Source organism: Gobio gobio (assembly GCF_949357685.1).
Source record: "Gobio gobio genome assembly, chromosome: 4".
In the NCBI taxonomy this organism is placed as follows: domain Eukaryota; kingdom Metazoa; phylum Chordata; class Actinopteri; order Cypriniformes; family Gobionidae; genus Gobio; species Gobio gobio.
The window spans coordinates 6,900,394-6,922,422 of record NC_137100.1 but is presented as its reverse complement, the minus strand read 5'-3'; the positions used below and the strand labels follow the sequence as shown (position 1 = coordinate 6,922,422).

The window sequence follows — 22,029 nt, the reverse complement described above, 5'->3', positions numbered from 1 at the left end:
CACAGGAACTGACCCACGTGTTCTCTGAACTCAGTCTTTTTGTTCAAAACTCTTTAAAAAGTCTTTATTAATTTGTTCAAATGTGAATAAACATGTTAAAATTGAAATGCTTATACAATATTATTATTGTAATTTTAACATTTGATACATTTGGCTTGAGTCTAACCCGCCGCAAACCATGCTGCCTTACATTGCACTGCATTACATTACAAGGAACTCATAACTTTTAATTAACCTACACTTTTTCCCTTTATTGAAATTCAAAATGTCATCCATAATGCCATATTGAAAACGTCTGCCTGTGGAATGCACTGCACAACACAATGTAAACAAAGCAAACAATATTAACAATATCTTCTGCAAATAAATGTATTATTTATTATATTAGCCTATTTTAAGGGTCATTCCTGGGATTCTGTGCCTTTTGTGTCCCCAGTAAAGATCATGATCTTACTGCCTTAAAATGTCTTTGTCATAAATAACACTTGAACTCTAAGCATATTGAAGTTGATTAAAAAATCATTTGAAATATTTGACAGCATTTTGAACCATATCACCACTTTTCCTATGTTCTCAAGCCTGTGCAGCCCAGATTTTTCCATGATAAATACAACACTTACTTTTTTGCATTGTTGGATATATCAGTAATTATTCTCTCTAATGTAGGCTATTTTACAGTTTTTGTAATAATTATAACAAAGGGTTTAGGGTCCATCCAGTTATTTCTGACTACTTTCCCTTTTAATGGGAGTTGGAAAAATTAAATAACAGCATATCATAGAGCACATAGTCATCACTTCTGTGGAGGGAAAACAACTTGGGTAAATGAGTGAGATCCTTGATTATTTTTACTGCCTATTCAATTTTATCTTTCAAATTTGATATGGTCAACCTATGTCCAACCTGTTAAGGGAAATATGAAAAAAGTTAGTAGAAAAATATTTATTTTAAAAGTTTTAAAAAGTTTTAAAGACCAGACATGCTATTCTTTATTTGATAAACCTTCTATGTTAACTTGTCTTTGCTCAAATGGTGCATTGGCTGATTTTAGATCATAATGTCCACTGTTTAATCAGAAGAGCTAACAGAGTGGACACTGAGAGTGTACATAGTGATTGTGAAAGTAATTTATGTTTAACGTTGAAGTAGTGCATTTAAAGTTTGTTGGCAATGTTTTACATATTGTTTCCTATCTAAATCCAGTTCAAAATAAAGTAAAATTGTAACTGGTTATATACAGGAGCAATAGGAAATCATCCAACCATCAATTCTTTATTGTCCACCCAGTTTTTCCACAGTTTTTTTATTTATTATTTTTTATAATAATTTCATATGAAACCCATATCAGATGTAAATTTTTGCCAGTTCTGAGCCGTGTGAGTTTTTGAGCATGTTTAGGCCCTCAAAAATGCGATCCTTTTCGGATAATAATAATAATAAAAATAATAATAATAAACAGAGCAATTCCAATTGAGTCCTCGCAACGATGGTGCTCAGGCCCTAAAAATCAGCAAACACACAAACTAAAACCCTTTTAGGCATTTGTATCTGTCCATAACAGGGTGGACATTTTTGATCTTCCATTTAATTTATTTAGTTTAATAAATGGTTAAATTTATGTTCCTGAACTTGACCAGAATATTTATTTTCAAATGTTTTACATCACCCTATCATGACTACACAAACATTTATTTGGATTTTCATTTTCTGATTACATTTTCTGATGGCCAAAAGGTACCGAATACCACCATTAAAACTATTTAAAAACTTTTATTCTTAATCGGGAAATGTAATGTTTTTTCATGCCATATTTTATATCTTCCAAAGGAACTGAGAAATCAAATTTGTTCTATTAAGCAATGTTGGATTCCTTTTTTTTTTCTTCTCCAGAAGACTCCTAAAACACTTTCATTTTTTTAAACGATTATTAATGCCAAGGTATCAAAAATACAAGTATATAGTAAAAAAATAAGTAAAAAGTTACATACAATGAAATGAAAATTAAAGCAAAACATCAAATACATATGCACATATAGATACACGTTACATATAGCTTATATATATATATATATATATATATATATATATATATATATATATATATATATATATATATATATATATATATATATATATATATATATATATATATATATATATATATATATATATATATATATATATACACACACACAGAACAAAATAGAAACATAACAGAAAACCTTAATGAAATAAATAAAAAAGTTGAAACAAGTTTATCGTCTTAGGAGCTTTAAGATTCCTAAAACATTTTACACAGCAGCAGCGGCGCGTTGGCGTGACGTCACACGCGTGCGCCAAGATTCGTTTATCAGTCAGAAAAGTCACTTGTCTTTCTAGTTGTATTTATTCCGAAGGCAGATTTTGTGTTTATGATACAGATGTTTGTCTTGAAATCTTGACCTGACTGATACTGATCCACTTACTTCGTCCTCAGCGTCGTTCCGTCCCACTCTAGTGTAAGTAGTTCAAATCTAATGGACCATAATCTGTCAAAAACTATGACAACGGAGGAACAACCTCTGTTTCTGTTTTGTCCGTTTTGAGTAAATCTTGCATGTTTTATATGAATACGTGTTTGTTTCGTTTCATCAATTTTGTCCACATCTCATTTGCTTTTATTAAGAATATATATTGGCATTGCTAAACTGTACGTAGGTGTTTGAAGTAGTTATATGTGTGTGTTTGTGTGTATGTATGTATATGCATGTATGTGGGTTGTTGACGTGACATGGCATTTTCACACTGGATAAAATGAATATGATTAGTTTTGTCATTATTTAAAATGCAGTAAATGGTTTAACATGTATTTGTCTTACATGGACCTATTCATATACAAACTGCCTTGTCTTTATATTGTTTTACATTTTTGAGCCAAATCTGAAAGCTCAAAGTTGAGCCACTGTCTCAAGCATGGTTCAATAAATTAAAACTTTTATACATTTAAAAGAAAATCATACACATGTTAATAAATACCTCAGGCATAATTTTACAAGTGTCCATTTCAGTAAAAAATTCTCATCCATATTTTTCTAAAAGTGTAGGAACCATGTCCTCCGCTGTGACACCATATCCTGATTTTTAAATCGGGCAATTCCATTGACAAGTTTAATTAGTTGAAGGACCCCATTGAAGGTCATGTTACTGTGAAGCCCATGACATGTGCACATGGTAAGATTTTGTCAGCATTGTTCAAATATTAAACATTTCTGGAACCACTATAAACGTGTTAATTTCTGTTGTCCTTTGGTGTGACACCCCTATATTCTTAATTATTTCAATGTCACACCATAGGACACATTTCAGTAAACATTTTCAAAAAACAGTGAAAGAATTGACAAAGTTAGTGACCCTTATATTTCCTCAAACATCAGACTTCACACTACAAAACAATATGCATTTTTTTCTTCAAAAGTGGTGTTTTACAAAAACAAAACAAACCCCAAAAAGCTTATTTATCAACTACCCATGTGTGTGCAGTGTTGGGGGTAACGCATTACAAGTAACTTGAGTTACGTAATAATATTACTTTTTCCAAGTAACTAGTAAAGTAACGCATTACTTTTCAAATTTACAACAAAATATCTGAGTAACTTTTTCAAAAAAGTAACACAAGTTACTTTTTCACATGAATTTGACTGACAGCTCTCCTGCCCCCATGTTGAGAAAAATAAGTGCAGAGGCGTTGTGTGTAAACATGATGGTTATCGTAGTTCTAGACTAAATGTGAGCATTTATTTATCTCACTTGCACAATAAAGATTCAGTACTCCTCAAAATGAATAAAATCAGTCAAATGCAAAATCAGAGTACTATGCAAACCTCCAATAATTAAATGTTAAATAAAACAACTATTTTTATGCATAATCTACCTTTATATTTAATTTACCAATGTCTTGCTGCTGACCTTTGATGATGAAAATTACTAGATTTTTAGTTTTTATTGGTAAAACTTTTTTCTCCTGCATCCTCTTCTTCTAATATCCAGAATAGCAGCACTGCAGAGCTGCGCCCTCTACTGTTCATGCGTGAATTTGCATTTTTACCTCAGCCTGGGGCTTATTATTTCAATTTTGGTATGAAGAGATCTTTACCGTTGCACAAAAATAGAACTTTTTGTTATAAACAAAAACAAGCCCAGCCCAGGTGAGAAAAGGTAACGCAGAAGTAACGTAACGCATTACTTTTCTTAAAAAGTAACTAAGTAACTCAATTAGTTACTTTTTAAGGGAGTAACGCAATATTGTAATGCATTACTTTTCAAAGTAATTTTCCCCAACACTGTGTGTGTGTATGTATGTGCATGCATATGTATATGTGTGTGTGAGTACCAAGCCATGTAAGGGTTGGGGAAAGACCTGGAGACCTACCCTTGAACCTGCATCACCAAGAGTCGGCTATGACTGAAGTGGTTAATGAATGATTGACATCAGGCTAAGTATTGTTATTTGTGCTGTATTTCATTAACACATCTGTGTAACATCCACCACACTGTCTTCTAGGATGTCTCTGGGTATTCTGAGGTTTGTTTTGAGTCAGGCACTGAGCCGCAGTCCTCGTCGACCCATCAGCCTGGTCAGCTTACCACTGGCAACCAAACCATTAACCCTCAGGCCAACATGGGCTAGCCATATTGTCCCGCCCTGGCTATGTATGCCCTTCTCCACAGACACTGAGAGTGGAAGCAGAGACATGACAGATATCCAGAAGGAGACTAAAAAGCTGGACCCGAAAGCACGAGTCACTTTTGGCAGCGTGGGCAGGAAGATTGGCCAGCGCCACATACAGTTACTGGGTGAGGATGGTGAGGATTTGGGTATGATGCACCGTGCCGAAGTGATACGACTGATGGACCAAACAGGGCTGAAGCTTGTTGCCATAAATGACAATTGTGATCCTCCATTATACAGACTGATGAAAGGGAAACAGATCCACGAAGAGCAGATGAAACTTAGAGACGAACAGAAAGCCAAGAAAGGTGCGTTTCATTCATGCCATATAGTAAGTGAGATATTGTAAGTGTACTGTGAGATCCAGAGTCATTTGCATAGTGTTTGTTAAAGAAATAGACATTTCATATTAAACCGAACCTCGCATCTTTTTGGTCTACCTGCAGGGCCTGTCCAATCAAAGGAGCTCAGTTTCTCCTCAGATATTTCCCTTCATGATTTAGATACTAAACTGCGGCAAGTTGTCAGCTGGCTGGAAAAGAAGAACCACATCCGACTCACTATAAAAGCAGGAACTGACAGAGGCACACCACTGGTATGGAAACCATCCCATTTCTATGCTTGTGTTGTTTAAAGTGAATAATGTTCGCACAAAGAAAGTTTCGAGGTAAATGTTCCAGGTTCAGAACAAGTTTTATGACTAGTGTTTCGTCCCTGAGCTTGTAAACGGAGTAATAGCAGTAATATGCTTTTGATAGAAGTCTATGGGATGAGTTTACGAGACTATTTATCCTATTTTATATTTAGCCGACGCTTTAATGCAAAGTGACTAACAAATGAGGAACAGTTTTATAAGAGCTAACAACATGTCAGGTTTTTTCAGCAGAGAGGGTGAAGATCCTGGAAAGTGTCTTCACACCTGATATGCTCTGCTGTGTGTTGTCAGCCAAAATACGCAGCTCATAGTTTCATATCACTTCTATTAATTCTTCTATACAAAATGTGAGTTATTTGAGCTGTGAGACTACCATTCTAGTGTAAAGCAATATACTAGTTAATTATTTAGTTCTACTAGCATGTTATAGAGCTGGGCGATATGGCCAAAAAAATCATATCTCTGTATTTTCTACTTTTTCTATTTGGTTTAAAAACAAAATTGAAAAAGTTTTCACATTCGTCCCAATGTTGTCCTACAAACAATGTTCATACTGAAGGTTATGAAAACAAATATAGTGAATGTAACCATGTATTCTATGCTATATATTATGTGCAAAAAAAAAGGTTAAAATCACATTACATTTTAACAACATTACAGTCTAAAGGCCATTACATACTCTGCAAGAACAGAGACAATAGTTCTCACTCCCAGGGTTGCGAGAATTATTATTTTTTTTCATTTTTGTTCTCGACACATCATTTTTCTTGTGGGTGTCCGAGAATTATTGTGTGATTTGGTCAGAAATTTAAAGTGGACGTGGTTAATGTGGAGAAACGGAAATGTTCGGCACCAGCTTTTCTCGTGAAGTATGGAATGTCCTGCCCAGAACGAACTTTGTTCTTGCCATGCCACCTCAAGAAAAAAAACAAATGTCTTTGTTCTTGCAGAGTATGTATCAAGCTTAAAGGGTTAGTTCACCCAAAAATGAAAATTAGCCCATGATTTACTCACCCTCAAGTCATGCTAGGTGTATATGACTTTCTTCTTTCAGGCGAATAAAATCAGAGTTATATTAAAAAAGTCCTGGCTCTTACAAGCTTTATAATGGCAATGAATTGTTGCCTCGTTTATGAAGTCCATAATGGTGCATCTATCCATCATATAACTGCTCCACACGGCTCCGGGGGGTTAATAAAGGCCTTCTGAAGCGAAGTGGCGCTTTTGTGTAAGAAAAATATCCATATTTAAAACTTTATAGACTAAAATAACTAAATTCCGGCGGATTGCCGTACACAACAATTCACTGCCATTATAAAGCTGGGATTAGCCAGGACTTTTTAAATATAACTCCGATTATATTAGTCTGAAAGAATGTCATATACACCTGGGATGACTTGAGGGTGAGTAAATCATGGGTTAATTTTCATTTTTGGGTGAACTATCCCTTTAAGGGTCCGTATACAACTCAAAACTTTTTATGCATTTTGACTGTTGCCTGAAAATGCAAACTTTGAAAACGGGTTTCAAAGTGCAAGTTTTTGAAAATGATACCGTTATCTCTGTATAAATTACAAAATTGTGAATTTGTGAAAATGAAGACATGTGAATTACGTGTTCAGTAATAGACGCATAGTTTTTCTTTACTAAGTGACCGCCAACTACTGGCCTGGCAGCAGAATAGCGTTTATAATCATTTTCGCCCATTTGTTTGAACGAGGATCGTTTTGACAATGTCGTCTGCACGCAAAAAATGCAATGTTTGTTTTTAGTAAATTGTTGCTGTTTAAATGTAACTTGAAACATAAGCAAAATTTAAAATGATAGGTTATTAACCTACATTTGATTGCCCAAATACAGTAGTCACTTTACAGGTACTGTTATTATACACTTACTTGTCGGTTTTAAATTCTACATATGGCACATTTAATGTCAAACAACAAATATTTGAGCAAAATTTATATTTTAGTCAGATTTATGGCGCTCCTATTCTGTTGCGCTCTGTCTGTTTGGCGCGCATACGTGGCGGCGCTCGTTCTGTGAAGTTTAGCTTGTCCACTCCTGACACCAAAATGGAAATATTTTCAAAACGTTCTTACATTTACTGATGGAAAATATCCCTGTGAAATGCGCACTGAGGACAACACCACATCTCAAACACATTAAACTGCACAAGTATTGGGGCAAGCCACGCTAAACTATAAATGAACTATATCTTACAAGTTATTTTTAAGCCCCTTAATATAAAGCATGTCACATGTTTAGTACAAATTGTATTATGCACTTTCCGCAGCAGCTCACTCTGTCCTCCACAATTATTCAGATGTGCTCGTATCAAACTACTGTATATCGATATGAACAGTATTGCATCAATTTTGGTTAGTTTATACAATTTGTCAGGACTTGTGGCTAGAAATGTGTGTTTGATCCACTACATTGTGTCTTGTGGCATAGAATTCATTGTAATTGCATGACTTTTGCTGGCTTTTAACATGTCACAGATGTTGTCAATAGAGCTTGTATTGACCCTGGAACATTCCTTGAAAAGTAGGATACATCCCATGCTTAAATACTGGAAATATTGGGATTTGAAACAGTGATCCAAGTTTACATAATTCGTTTATTTAAACATAAATCCATTGTATACATTTAAATTTGCAAGCAATTAAACGGTAAAATGTTTTGAAAATGAACACAGGTACAATTCAATGGTACCTAGATTTCAGGATTTTCTTCTTTTTTTCCTAAACAGGACAAAGTCTTAAATCAGATGGTGGAGAGGATATCAGTGCCCATTGGCTTTGTATCAAAACCCTCTGTGGTTCGTGGGGGCCGTGCTGCCATGTGTGTCCTTCGGCTTGCTTCTGCTAAAGAACTGCAGAAAAAGGAAGCAGAGACTTCGAACAAGAACTTAAAAGCGGACTTTGAGACACCAACATCTCCTGGTAACTCCTCTACAGAGGAGCCAAAAGACTTAAAGCAACAATAAAATCTATGCAACTTTCAATGCAAACGTATATTTTTCTACAGTGGCATATTTACTTTGGAGCAAATCTCCAAAAATGCCCTGTTGGGTGAAATGAAAACTTTTGGGTTCACTGGAAATTGATTGCTGGGTGCTGACCATTGGACTCTACAATAAGAGGGGTTCTAAAAGGTGGACCACTGGATTTGCAGTGTTGTTGAGCTCAGAATAAATGGATTTAGATTTTCTGACAATGCTCTCAGATTTTATGGGCTCTTTCAAACTCTGGGAGGAGGTTTCTGGGATGTCACCTTTTAGAATTGTAAAACTTTCAGAGCTGAACGATTGCAGCTGACCTATTGATTGAGGATTTGTAGTAGACTCTGGCTGGCTAATATGTGGCATTGAAGATTTATCTGAATGTGAACTTTTTGCTTGACGTTTCTTTTTTGGTTTGTGACCACTCAGACGGGATGCCATGGAACGTTTTGGGCGGGGCTTCAGCTGAAAGAGACAAAGAGAGCAGTTATTTTCAACACCTTTTGCTTCCCTAAATATTACATCAACAACTCCGTTACAACCTAAAGACCAAGTCAAAAAAAAAAAAAATCAGTTTCATGTGATCAATAAGTAGTTACCTGTTTCTTTTCCGGATCATGAACCACACCATGGCGGTGTAAACTTTGCTGTGGCAAAAAATAAAATAAATAATTAGATAATCATATTTTAAGAGTTCTTACAGTACACCGATTTCATTGCAAATCCTGAATATTTTACATGTCCACAAATAAAGACAACTGAGCTTCCTAAAATTAATATTATTGAAGTATTAAGAAATATGAGAAGAGAGTGAAATGGAAGATACAGTGAAAATCTGAAAGTCTTTAATGCACTTCATAACACGCAGTCAAGCCAGACACGTCTTGACATGGCTGAGAAAGGCTGTCCTGAAATGACTTGACATTCAACTGTAATATTCTCACTGTTGGGACTCCTCAAATCATTCCTGAACCATTTTTGCTTTGTGGCGGCGCATTATCTGCTGAAAGAGCCACAGCCACCAGGGAATACCGTTTCCATGAAAGGTTTTACATGGTCTGCAACAATGCTTAGGTAGGTGGTACGTGTCAAAGTAACATCCACATGGATGGCAGGACCCAAGGTTTCCCAGCTGAACATTGCCCAAAGCATCACTGCCTCCACCGGCTTGTCTTCTTCCCATAGTGCACCTGGTGCCATGTGTTCCCCAGGTAAGCCACGCACACGCACCCGGCCATCCACGTGATGTAAAAGAAAACGTGATTCCTCAGACCAGGCCACCTTCTTCCATTGCTCCGTGGTCCAGTTCTGATGATCACGTGCCACTGTTGGCGCTTTAGGCGGTGGACAGGGGTCAGCATGGGCACCCTGACTGGTCTGCGGCTATGCAGCCCCATACGCAACAAACTGAGATGCTCTGTGTATTCTGACACCTTTCTATCAGAACCAGCGTTATCTTCTTGAGCAATTTGATTTACAGTAGCTCGTCTGTATGATCGGACCACACGGGCAAGCCTTCGCTCCTCATGTGCATCAATGAGCCTTGGCCGCCCATGACCCTGTGGCCGGTTCTCCACTGTTCCTTCCTTGGAGCACTTTTGATAGACACTTACCACTGCAGACCGGGAACACCCCACAAGAGCTGCAGTTTTGGAGATGCTCTGACCCAGTCGTCTAGCCATCACAATTTGGCCCTTGTCAAACTCGCTCAAATCCTTACGCTTGCCCATTTTTCCTGCTTCTAACACATCAACTTTGAGGACAAAATGTTCACTTGCTGCCTAATATATCCCACCCACTAACAGGTGCCCTGATGAAGAGATAATCAGTGTTATTCACTTCATAATGTCATGCCTGATCGGTGTGTATTTTTATATATATATATATTTATATTATTTTAGTGACATTACTACATTAAACTACTATATATAATAATACAAATAATTAATAAAACACTATTTGGGCTTCAAATATTGTGATGGTATTGTATTGAAAGTTCAGTATTGTGATTTTGTATTGCATCATGAATTGAGTGTATCGTTACACCCCGATTAGTTAGTGAGGCGGATGATAGGAAAGCACCGTTACCTTCATGGAAAAGGACTTGCCACAGCCAGGGTGAGCACAGATGAAGAGGCGCTGCTCTTCATGGAAGGACAGGATATGGCTTTGCAGATTGAATGCAGTGGTGTACGAGCGGGTACATCCATCTCTGGGGCAGTGGAACACCACGCGCTCTTTAGAGTGAACGTGCTGATGCTGCTTCAGGAACCAGCTGTCCCTGAATGTTTTCTTACACTGATCACACTGTACCCTGACTGCACACACACACAAAACACACACCCAAGTTACATTTTGTAACTTCCTGTGATGTTGCATGCTATTGTTAGGCTATAAGGCTTACCTATATGAACTTTGTTGTGGTTTGTCATCTCGGTCCAGTTCTTTCCCACAAATGAGCAGCCCGCAGCTGTGCAAGAATAGCCTGCAAAAGAAATGTGCATTTAATCAAGACGGTGTGATTTGATTTATCTCATGAAAGGTAGGGTGATGCACATCTTAAAGAGCCACAAAAAGCACTTTGTAATTCATTCAAATATGCAGACATTTTTACTTGTTAAAACAGCATCAAATCCAAGTTTCGATCTGTTCCTCTCATAAAGCTATTGGGGATCAGGAGACTGTACACTTTATTTTGCAATGCAGAAATAAGCCATTTCCCGTGAATGTACCAGACTTCTGATTCTTTAGCCTCAATAGGTTAATGCCTAGAAGACTAACAAAGTGCAGTAAATAGTGAGCCTGTTTGTGCTACATACCAGTGTGTTTATGATTACTAAAATAAATTCAATTATGATAAATACCAATACAGTTTGCAATATCAAGCAGCAAAACTGCCTTTGTAGAGCTAAAATAAGTGGAAGTGAATGACACCGGAAGCCTCGCACATTAGTGTTACAAACGGCCTGCTCTTACTTTAAAATAAGGTTGATAACCTATTGCATATTTTTTTTTCTTTTTCTGGAGAGGCCAGGGTTTTCTTCAAAAATTCACCTCACGTTCAACAGAAAAGAAAGTCATACAGGTTTGGAATTAACCACTGAACTATTCCTTAATGAACTACAGAACAAGAAGAGAACCTACCATTGTGGACCTTCTCATGGCGCTTGAGTTTATCACGCTGTGAAAAACGTCTCCCGCAGCCTTCATGCGGGCACCTGATGATCAGAGACATTGGAGGATGTTACACAACATCAAATGAAAGGAATCAGACACACTCAGTTCTAATTCAAGTGTTGTATTATGTTAGTTTACTGAGAAAGACTTCAATTAATGACAAAAAAACAAGGAGACATAAGACGAACCAGTGGAAAAAGTCTTACAAGAACGGAAGCAGCTGGGTGTGTGTACACTCATGGGTTTTCAGCTGGTTATTCTTCTTGAATGCTTTGCCACATCCTTCAAATGTACACTAAAACAAACATTATTATTACTATTTAAACAACAACACAAATTCATGACATACTCACAGCCCTTTAAGGGATAGTTCACCCAAAAATTAACATTTGGTCAATTACTCACCCTCATGTCGTTCCAAACCCATAAGACTTTCGTTCATCTTCTGAACACAGATGAAGATCTTTTTGATGAAATCTGAGAGCTTTCTGTCCCTCCATTGACAGCTACACAACTACCACTTTGACGTTTCAAAAAGTTCATAAAGAGATTGTAAAACTAATCCATATGAATTGAGCGGTTTAGTCCAAATTTTCTGAAGAGACTCGATCGCTTTATATGATGAACAGATTGAATTTAGGCTTTTATTCACATATAAACATTTATTGGTGCACATATCAGTTGTGGAAACTCAAGCATGTTCGCTAGGCATGTGAGAACCAATGAGGTTAATTCTCGTGTTACGCAGCACATTTGAGCTTCCTCAAGAACCAATGAGGTTCATTCTAGTGTTACGCATCACTTTTGAGCTTCCTCAAGAACCAATGAGGTTCATTCTCGTGTTACACATCACTTTTGAGCTTCCTCAAGAACCAATGAGGTTCATTCTCGTGTTACGCAGCACGTTTGAGCTTCTGTAAGAACCAATGAGGTTCATTCTAGTGTTACGCATCACTTTTGAGCTTCCTCAAGAACCAATGAGGTTCATTCTAGTGTTACACATCACATTTGAGCTTCTGCAAGAGGTTTGTTCTCGCTTGTTTGGTTGAGCTTCTGTTTATTTTCGCTGATCAATGTTTAAATTTGAATAAAAGACTCAATTCAATCCGTTCATCATATAAAGCGATCAAGTCTCTACAGAAAATTTTGACTAAACCGCTCAATTCATTTGGATTAGTTTTACAATCTCTTTATGAACTTTTTGAAGCGTCAAAGTGGTAGTTGTGTAGCTGTCAACGTAGGGAAAGAAAGCTCTCAGATTTCATCAGAAAGATCTTCATCTGTGTTCCGAAGATGAACAAAAGTCTTACGGGTTTGGAACGACATGAGGGTGAGTAATTACAATTAAATTAATGGTATTATACAGTGATGGTAATACTATTATAAAATAATGGTAGGCTACTGAAAACTGAATGATTATTATACACAATGAAATAATATTTATACACCAGTGCTCAATAATAAAGGCTAGTGTGAGAGAGTATGGAGTCAGTTGACAGAACTGTCACTTCCTACTTCACACTAAAGTAAAGTATAAAAATATTTGTACTAAATATTGTTTCAGCCAGTGTTGTTTTGTATTGGATGCCACTGTTATATATAACTGAATATAGCCATCTGAGTATTATTCAGTCTTCAGGAATACCATGCTACTTTGTGTTTGTGGCTAAATGGGTTTACTTTTACTTACTATGTACTGTTTTGTCTCGTGTCTGTGAATACGTGAAATATGTTTCTTCAAGTTGGTGTTTGTGGTGAATCCTTTTTTGCATCCGTCCTCCGTGCAGCTGTTAACATACATTGCACTAGTAAATGACAGCAGTTTGCCAATGCCATCCTATTAAACTTACGCTTAAAGGGGTGGTAAACCACAATTTCACTATTCTAACTTTAGCTAGCATGTAATGTTGCTGCTTGAGCATAAACAACATCTGCAAAGTTAAAACGTTCAAAGTTTAAAGCAAAGGGAGATATTTGCTTTTAAAGAAATCAATTTCTAAGGACTACAGCAAACGGCCGGTAGGGACTACAGACATTCCTCCAGGGCTGGTGACATCACCAGCCCCAATATTTACATAAACCCCTCCTCCGAGATTAAGGGGGGCGAGGCCATTTTGTATCGCTGTGTTGTTGTGGTTAGTAGGCTGGAGTGTTGTTGCCGCAATGCCGACGAAACGCTGTTATTTTCATCCGGATTGCAGGTCTGGGGTACTTGCTTTGCTCAGCCTTCCTTGGGACGGGGATGCGTTGCAGTGCGTTTAACATACAGCATTTTATATGCATGTGTGTATGAGACAGAGGGGAACAGGTCGCATTTCAAGCAGATATATGCTGCCCATCATAAATCAAAGCACGAGACAGACAGGGGTCAGAGGAGAAGACTGGAAAATGTGACATAATGGACAATATTCGTCTGTATTTGCAATTCACGAGACAAACACTGCCAGTGTGAATCATGTACGACGGGGGCGCGCACGGCTCCTGCTCCACATTTCATGGAGGAAAACTTCCACAATCTTCGCGAGTTCAATGAAGGATTCGCACAGCGGCTTGTCCTGAAAGATGGATTTAAAAACAGAAGCTGTTTACGGGCCACAACCTGTAAGTATGATTTATTTTTCGTCGATGTGTTTTCCTGTAATAGTCCTCATTTTTAATTGTACGTTGTAGCAAGGAAGTAAACAGATGACAGCGCTGTTCTGCAAACCAGTTTGTTAAATGCTCATTCATACTTAACGTTATCCGACGAACACCTAATGTTACAAACTCTAACGTTAATCTCAACAGCAAACTTGGAATTAGTGTAAATTATTCTTTGATTAGAGCTTGTATGTATTGTTTATCTACAGGCTTGCTAAACATGGTTCTGTGTTTGATTTGGCTACTAGTAAAGCCAATGTTTAGTGTTCGTTTTGGGTTAATAGTTCTTGCGACAGATATTTGGTTATAATCATTCTAAAAATACAAAAGTAACGGTGCCATTCAGTAGCGTTCACTATAGATCTGCAGTCTTTACTCTTGAGGAATGAACAGGTTCTGCTCGATCATCTTCACTAAAATGTTCTGGGTCTGATTCGGGCTCAGATTGGTATGGTTTTATTGACGCAATTGTTTCTTTTACTACCCAAAGCACAGTCTACCGGTAAAGGTAAGGGGCGTGACTTTCCGACAAACATGCACTAGGCGGTTAGCGAATCACAACACACTGGGCCAGCTAACCAATCTGAGCCCATTGCGTATTTTTGAGTGACTGGCTTCATACAACCCGGAAACCATCAGACCGTTTTTACAAGGGGGTAGCCCAGCCCCCGGAAAGCATACCACCCATAGGCGCGGCCATTGCTAACCAAGCCATCACCTGTTGTTAGCATCCCATTGACTCCCATTCATTTTGGCCTCACTTTGACAGTGAATATCTTTACATCTGAGGTGTTTAAAGACTCCATTCGTCCATTGTTTATTTCTAAACAAACACGACAATGTATAAAAGGCTCCATTACCTTGTATCTTACACTATCACCCCGTTGAAGCTGTTTTTGTAAAATATAGGCTAACAATTGCGTCATAACCACGCGACTGTGTCGCACTGTTGAGCAAATTACCGTATAGACCCGAGGAGAAGCCCGTAGGCAATCTTTTACTGTCTATGAGGCAATCGGGGGGACGTGGAGGCATAAATGCAGATAGAGATGTTGCAGATCCTGCTTCATTCATCAAAAGTTGCTCCTGCTCACTCTCTCTGTCTCTGCAAGATTCGGTGATTCAGATTTTACGTTGCACAACTACTAGAAGACTTGCCACTGTCGGACAGGCTGATCACGTCACATCTACGTCGTCAAGCTCAGTCTGAGGCTGCGCAGTACATCAGCCATCAGGAAGTGAGTGCTTCTACCTGACTTCAATTCTCCCCGTTGAAGTCTATGGAGTCGCTCTGTCAATTTCTTTTACTGTCTATGGTTTTTACAAGGAGGGACAGAGCAGTGTAGAGTAAAGGTCAAATATATGAAAAATAATGATTTAAAAAAAAAAAAACGAAGCATGAACATGTTACAGTGCACCCCACAAACACAATAAAGCCTTCGAAAGAATGTGTTTTACCACCCCTTTAAGCTTGTTTCCATATTAGTTAATAGTAGCTGAAGTGTTGTGCTCATTTGTCCTGCATTACCTTTTAACGTTAAAGCATTCTATACTATTAATTCACATATGGATTCAAGTAGTTTCTTGCCTCTTTAATGAGACACCTGCACTTTGTTTGTTTGTCATAAATTTTGACATTATGGAGGCAATCACAGAACAGGGTTATTATCGTTAACTTAAACCATTAAAAAAATCACTTAAAATAAAATAAACATTAACTGAAGGCTACAAGAAATTAAATTATTACCACCCCTTTAAGAAAACTCACTTACATGTAAGGTCTGTCGCCGGTATGTGTCAGCGTGTGACGAGCAAGGTGATATTTCGTGCAGAAAGATTTACTGCAGTCTTTATACTCGCACTTAAATGGCCTCTGCAAAAGAAAATGTATCGTTCACATTAAACTGCTTACAAATGTCATACCGTTTAAATTTATTTATTTTTATCCAATGTAAAACAGCTTTCAGAACGTTTCCGTGTTATTTCCTGTAGTATATGGGATTCATTCACACAATCTTCACTCACGTGTTGGTCCTGCGCGCAACTTACCTCCCCTGTATGTTTGCAGAGATGCGCCTCTAGCTTCCATGCTTTGTTGTAGGACGCTTCACAGTCAGGAAAGGAACAAATAAATGTCGCGCTGGGTGTAACATTCTTTTCAGGCATTGTCATATGTTCGGCTATAAGCTACCACATGTGCGCCTTCATCGTCAACGAAACTACTGACGTTACAACGAACGTCAACACTACGATGACGCATCCAGTACGGAACGCCAATGAGGCCAAAAGCTTAAACAACGAATGGATGCAATTATGGAACGCCTACTCTACCAAAAGAAGAGGGTTTTGAGGTTAGTGTTAGAAGGGCATACCTAAAGGGGTTTGCAGAACTGGATGAGAAGTGCCACATCTTTAAAATAAGAAAACTGTCAGAATCCTGAATTATAATGCATTATAATTGTCTCAAATCCTTGTTAATGTAGACTTCATCCTAGTCTGTAAGATTGTAGCCTACACATAATATTAGAAACAGTATTAGAAACGTCCTGGGTACCCACAAGGCATTGTGTGAATTAATAATTTACAATAATTCATGCGACTGTGTATTTTTAGGGTGCTTGTCATTTCTCTTTAAAAAAAATTAAAAAATAAATAAAAAAGCAAACGCCCCTGCATCTAAAGATCGCTAAAGAGTGCATGATTGCTGACGCCGCTCCCTGAAGCTATCTTTTACGAAAAAAAATAAATCCTCACTCGGGTCAGGAAGAGAAAGCGTCTTCTAATCTTTCTACTGTATTTATGCAGTCCATGTCGGGAGTCTAATTATTCTAACATTTTTTAAATATTGCTTAATATTGATACTTATTAAAGTCATCAAAACTGACTTGTGTCATCAAAACTAATTATTTTGTGACCAAAAATGTGAAAAATAAATCTAAATGATTGTGCATGACATTCTTTTAACTATAAGCAACCCCATTTGCCTAGATCTGTAATATTATTTCCTTGTATAATAAGCTCGTTATTTTACATTTGATAATTTTATTACATTTATGTAATAGCCTTTTTCTTTCCTCAATAGTAGGCTACTGTTAGACATAATTGATTTTTTTTTTTTTAATTTGTATCTTTGTTCTATTGAATTTATTTGTGGTAACACTTGTAATTTGTTTAATATCTCTTATTTTATTAACAACTGTTTTCTTGACTTCAAACATGTTTGTACTTTATATTAGTTAGGCTAGTAGTTTTTTGTTTGTTTTTGGAATTGATAAAAAAAAATGGAACCAAGATTTGTGAAATTTCACTGCTGTGTAAAATGTTAATGACTGTGACAAGCAGGGTGGGCGAGAGCGGGGCGGGGCGGGGCCGTAGCTTGAGGCAGAATCCTGATGCTGCGTTCACACCGAACGCGAATAGAGCGTCTGGCGCGAGTGATTTCCATGTTAAGTCAATGGAAAGGCGCGTTGACGCGTGCCTTGAGGTCCTGCGGCGCGATAGACGCGTTTCGCGCGGCGCGATGGACACGATTCTGCCTCATTCATGCGTCCAGTTCGCACAAATGACGCAAATTGAGCATCTTGCACGAGTGGTGCTGTTTGTGCATTCACGCATTTGAAGCGAATTCGCATCTGACGCCCGAGTTGATTTTTTTTTACTTTGGCGTCAATTCGCACCGCGTTAACCAATCAGGAGCCTGCTCGCTGCGGTCACGTGGTAAAGTGACGTGATGAGAAACCCTGCATAATTTAAAAATACTACTATTGAGTCACAAAATGTAGTTTTAAGACTTTTTCAGGTGAGAATGTAGTTGTTTAAAGTGCAAATCTGTGGTTTATTTATAAAGAGAGCGCCCATTAAAAAAAATGTATCCTGCGTTTTTGGAGTTGTGAGATCCAGGCGATCACAGGGCGCACAGCGCTCATAACCCCGGTGAGAGCAGCCTTTCCTTGGCTAGTCCTTCTGACGTTTGCCGCTGGCTCTGATGTCCTGTAGTGGTTTGTCTTGTGTGGATCTAACAGGCGATCTTTGGTGTCATGAATCTATAATTTGTTGTCTGCCACATCGTTTTGACTGAGGGCAAAGAGAAGTTTCATAACTTCATTTTTTAAGGATATTTAAACATACATGCAGTGAAGATAATATAGGAGTTGCCTGGACCACATTACATTTGTGTGGCTATTAATGTTTAATATATATTTTTAATGAAAATGAAAAGAGGCAGAGTGGTGTTTTATGACATATTTCTCCTGGAGCGCCTTGAACGCCCATCTATTTCGCTTCAACCGCTCGATTTATATGCGCGTCCAATTCACTGTGGACGTGCGAATGGATTCAAAATGTTCAAGCGTCCAACTAGATGCGGTAGACGCGATTTTGACGCTCTATTCGCGTTTGGTGTGAACGCAGCATTACACCGCAAACCTTTTCCAACCTCACGTTCAATTACTTTTTCTCCTGCTTTGGCTGGTTTTTCAGAATACAAAAAGGATTTTGTCTGTTCGAAAAATCCAGTCTGTTATAGGTGCGTAGATCAAAAAGTTGTCCGCACACTGAGGAACATACACTTAGACCAAAACAAGGGTCTATGAAAATATGTTTTTAATTTAACACGTTTACCACGTTTCAGCCCATGCTTTCTTCAATGCTCATGAAACAAACAGCAACAACACTCCTTTATGGGCATAATTGCAAATTGTTACCAGATGAGCTTAATCAATAGGTGGTAATTACCAAAACCAATACAGAGAGGGGGAAAAAATTCAGAAGTGAAGAGAACACACACACACACACACACACACACACACACACACACACACACACACACACACACACACACACACACACACACACACACACACACACACACACACACACACACGCACACACAAAATAATAATAATATTTTTAAAGGGATAGTTCACCCAAAAATGAAAATGTGACATTTATCTGCTTACCCCCAGGCCATCCAAGGTGTAGGTGTCTTTGTTTCTTCAGTAGAACACAAATGGAGATTTTTAACTTCAACCGTTGCTGTGTGTCAGTCATAGAATGCATGTCAATGGGGTCTAATTCTATTAGGGTAAAAAAAACATGCACAGACAACTTCAAATTAATCCATGCGGCTCGTGACGACACATTAAAGTGCCTGTAAAGTCAAAACTAAACATGTGTTCTGAGTTTCTCACACCACAGATAAATGTGTTATTAACCACCCAGCCAAATTTGAATCATTAAAAAATCAGCCAGGTACATAAAATAGCTTATTAAAAACTTGAAAAAATTAGCAGCATTCTCTGCTCTCAAACGCTGGGGGTGTGTCCGCTGTCGGCGCCGAAACCACGCCCTCTCGCGGGAAAGCTGCCGTGGCATACAAGACAACACTCACTGATCACGAGTGTCTATGATCACGACGCACCAGATGTCGGCGGGACGGGAGGACTAAGGCCGGGGCGGGTGATAGTCGGTTCTGCAGCGGATTATCAGTGAATCCCCGTTGTCTCCGGTGAAAGTTTGTAAAACGATCCGGTGTATTGTCACTGCAGACTCAGAGGCAGGCATCGGTGGTTATCCTCAGCTCTCCATCAAGATGGCTGTTTACAAAATTAATCCACCTCTTCTTGATCATCGTGTTTGTTTTGTAAGCTTTTTTGTAAGTTGTAGACTATAGTAACTAACAGCACCGACAGTAACTCACGATCGAGCGGGCGAACTGATGCGAATGTGCTCTAGTTATGATCGTGTTAGGGGAGGGGCCAGGCTCGGTGGCTCCAGTGCGTCATCGAGCCACGGTTTTAGCCCCGCCCAGAAAATCCTGAACACAGCAACGGTGAAAAACTGTTTAACGGTCTAACTTTTGAATTCAGTACTACATAGTTCACAGTCTTTGTAATTTGTTTCAGCAATACATTTCTAACATTTATAATGTGTTTAGAAAAAAATCTCAGAATTGCCTTTACAGGGACTTTAATGTCTTAAGACACGAAACGATCGGTTTGTGTGATAAAACAAACAGTATTTATATAATTTTTTACCTCAAATACAACACCATGTCCAACAGCCCTGAAAGCGCAGCACTTCCGGAAAGGAAGGTCAATGTACACGATCTAGTGTAGAGACCTCACACACAGGAAGTGTTTTCGACCCCATTGACATGCATTCTATGACTGACACACAGCAACAGTTGAAGTTCAAAATCTCCATTTGTGTTCTACTGAAGAAACAAAGACACCTACACCTTGGATGACCTGGGGGTAAGAAGATAAATGTCAAATTTTCATTTTTGGGTGAACTATCCCTTTAAAAATACAATAAAAATGACAGAAAACATGCAAGATTCATCTCATCATTCAATCCAGTAGGGGTTAGCAATTTCAGCTCAAACTTAAGTCAGAAAGAAAATGTTATGCGGACTCAAAATGATGAAAAACTGAAGAAGTGTAATCTTGTCTCCTAATGGCACTCATATATTCTATAAGAGCATTACCACGCAGTGGTAACTTAGTACGGCTCGGTACAGTACGGCTCGGCTTAGCTCGCTTTCCTTTTCCACTGCGTGGTAACGCTTGGTATGGCTCGGTACAGTACGGTACGGCTTTGCTTAGCTTGCTTCGCGTTTCCACTGCGTGGTATGACTCGGTTCGGTACGGCTCGGCTCGCTTTGGCTCGGTTTGGTTTTCCACTGCAGTCGGCACCGCTTTAAAGTGGGTGGGATTATAGAATGATCGTTGTAATTGTGCCGCCTCTACTTCTCGGCATGTGGATGTTTTTAACTACAAGACGAATAAATTTGTTTTAAAGGAGGCTTATGGCAGCAAAACAAAATACTGCTAAAAACAAGAGAGTCTTAGGCACTTGTATAACAAAGCGCAGATGACGATCACTTGATTTGCTCGATGGTGCACAAGGGTAAACTAATCTTGTATTTAGAAATGTGTTTAGGGTCTCAATTGCTATATCACTGTCATAAAAGCATATAATGGTAGTGACGATTCTCTCTGAGCAATCAGTGATCTGCAGTGTTTAAACGTCACTTTTTTTTAGTATTGGTACGTGTTGTCTTGTACAGATGAAATTAGACACCGAAAAGTATGATGAAACAGGATACTCTTTTAATTCATTAAACTCATTCCATGCAACAGCACAACCACGTCTATCTTCTACTCTTCCCCTTCTTCATATCTTCCTCTTCTTTTCTAACTCCCCAGCGACACCTAGTGTCAACGACATAACATATTCCCCTTTTACTCAAGAACCCTTTCCCTTAGTAATTACCATAACACATATATCTGTAACTCAGTTTCTTTTCTTTGCAATCACTTTCTTACTTTACTTTGAATGCACTACTAAATATAGAATTCACAAAATATCCAATATAACAGCAGGCTTCAAATACAACGAATTGTATATATATATATATATATATATATATATACATTTTGTTCGTTTTTAGTGCACAAAGTCTTTTAACCACCTCGGGGATACCTCACCCACTACTAGCCCAGATCTGTGTACCTGAACCTGCTCCTGCGGTGGATGTATAAGCCAATCAGCCACATCGGCTCGGGTCGGTCCACGAGAAAAAAATGCCAGTTTTGACGCATGCCATTTCCTGCCGTCCGAAAGAATAAAAGTATCCTTCCCCACTTGCTCTCTGATTTATTTTGGGTCTGAAAATCTTGGGTGTCGTTTTGGTACGTGCCACGGAAACTTAACACGCACTTTGTCCCCTTGTTTTAGAAGCGTATGACGTGCTCTGCGCTTCGTGTCAAACCACTGCTTCATTTTAGCTTGTTGTGCTGGCATTCAATCGCGCGCAACATCAGCAGGCGCTCCCGAAGATAG

The 22,029-nt window shown here is 38.3% G+C and overlaps 2 protein-coding genes across 2 annotated transcripts; one reads left to right on the top strand and one right to left on the bottom strand.

Moving 5' to 3' along the window:
• Positions 1-2,295: 2,295 nt before the first annotated feature.
• Positions 2,296-8,923, top strand: mtif3 (mitochondrial translational initiation factor 3). The gene is made up of 4 exons (XM_079816181.1): positions 2,296-2,498; positions 4,541-5,016; positions 5,155-5,303; positions 8,116-8,923. The coding sequence occupies exons 2-4, from the start codon at positions 4,542-4,544 to the stop codon at positions 8,350-8,352; spliced, it is 861 nt and encodes a 286-aa protein (XP_079672307.1). The 5' UTR covers positions 2,296-2,498; position 4,541; the 3' UTR covers positions 8,353-8,923.
• Positions 7,965-16,432, bottom strand: gtf3aa (general transcription factor IIIAa). Its single transcript, XM_079816180.1, has 9 exons — positions 16,234-16,432; positions 15,957-16,057; positions 13,235-13,331; positions 11,751-11,839; positions 11,512-11,585; positions 10,772-10,852; positions 10,456-10,685; positions 8,967-9,014; positions 7,965-8,832 (listed from the first exon to the last, which is right to left on the bottom strand). The coding sequence occupies exons 1-9, from the start codon at positions 16,354-16,356 to the stop codon at positions 8,497-8,499; spliced, it is 1,179 nt and encodes a 392-aa protein (XP_079672306.1). The 5' UTR covers positions 16,357-16,432; the 3' UTR covers positions 7,965-8,496.
• Between the last annotated feature and the right edge of the window lie 5,597 nt (positions 16,433-22,029).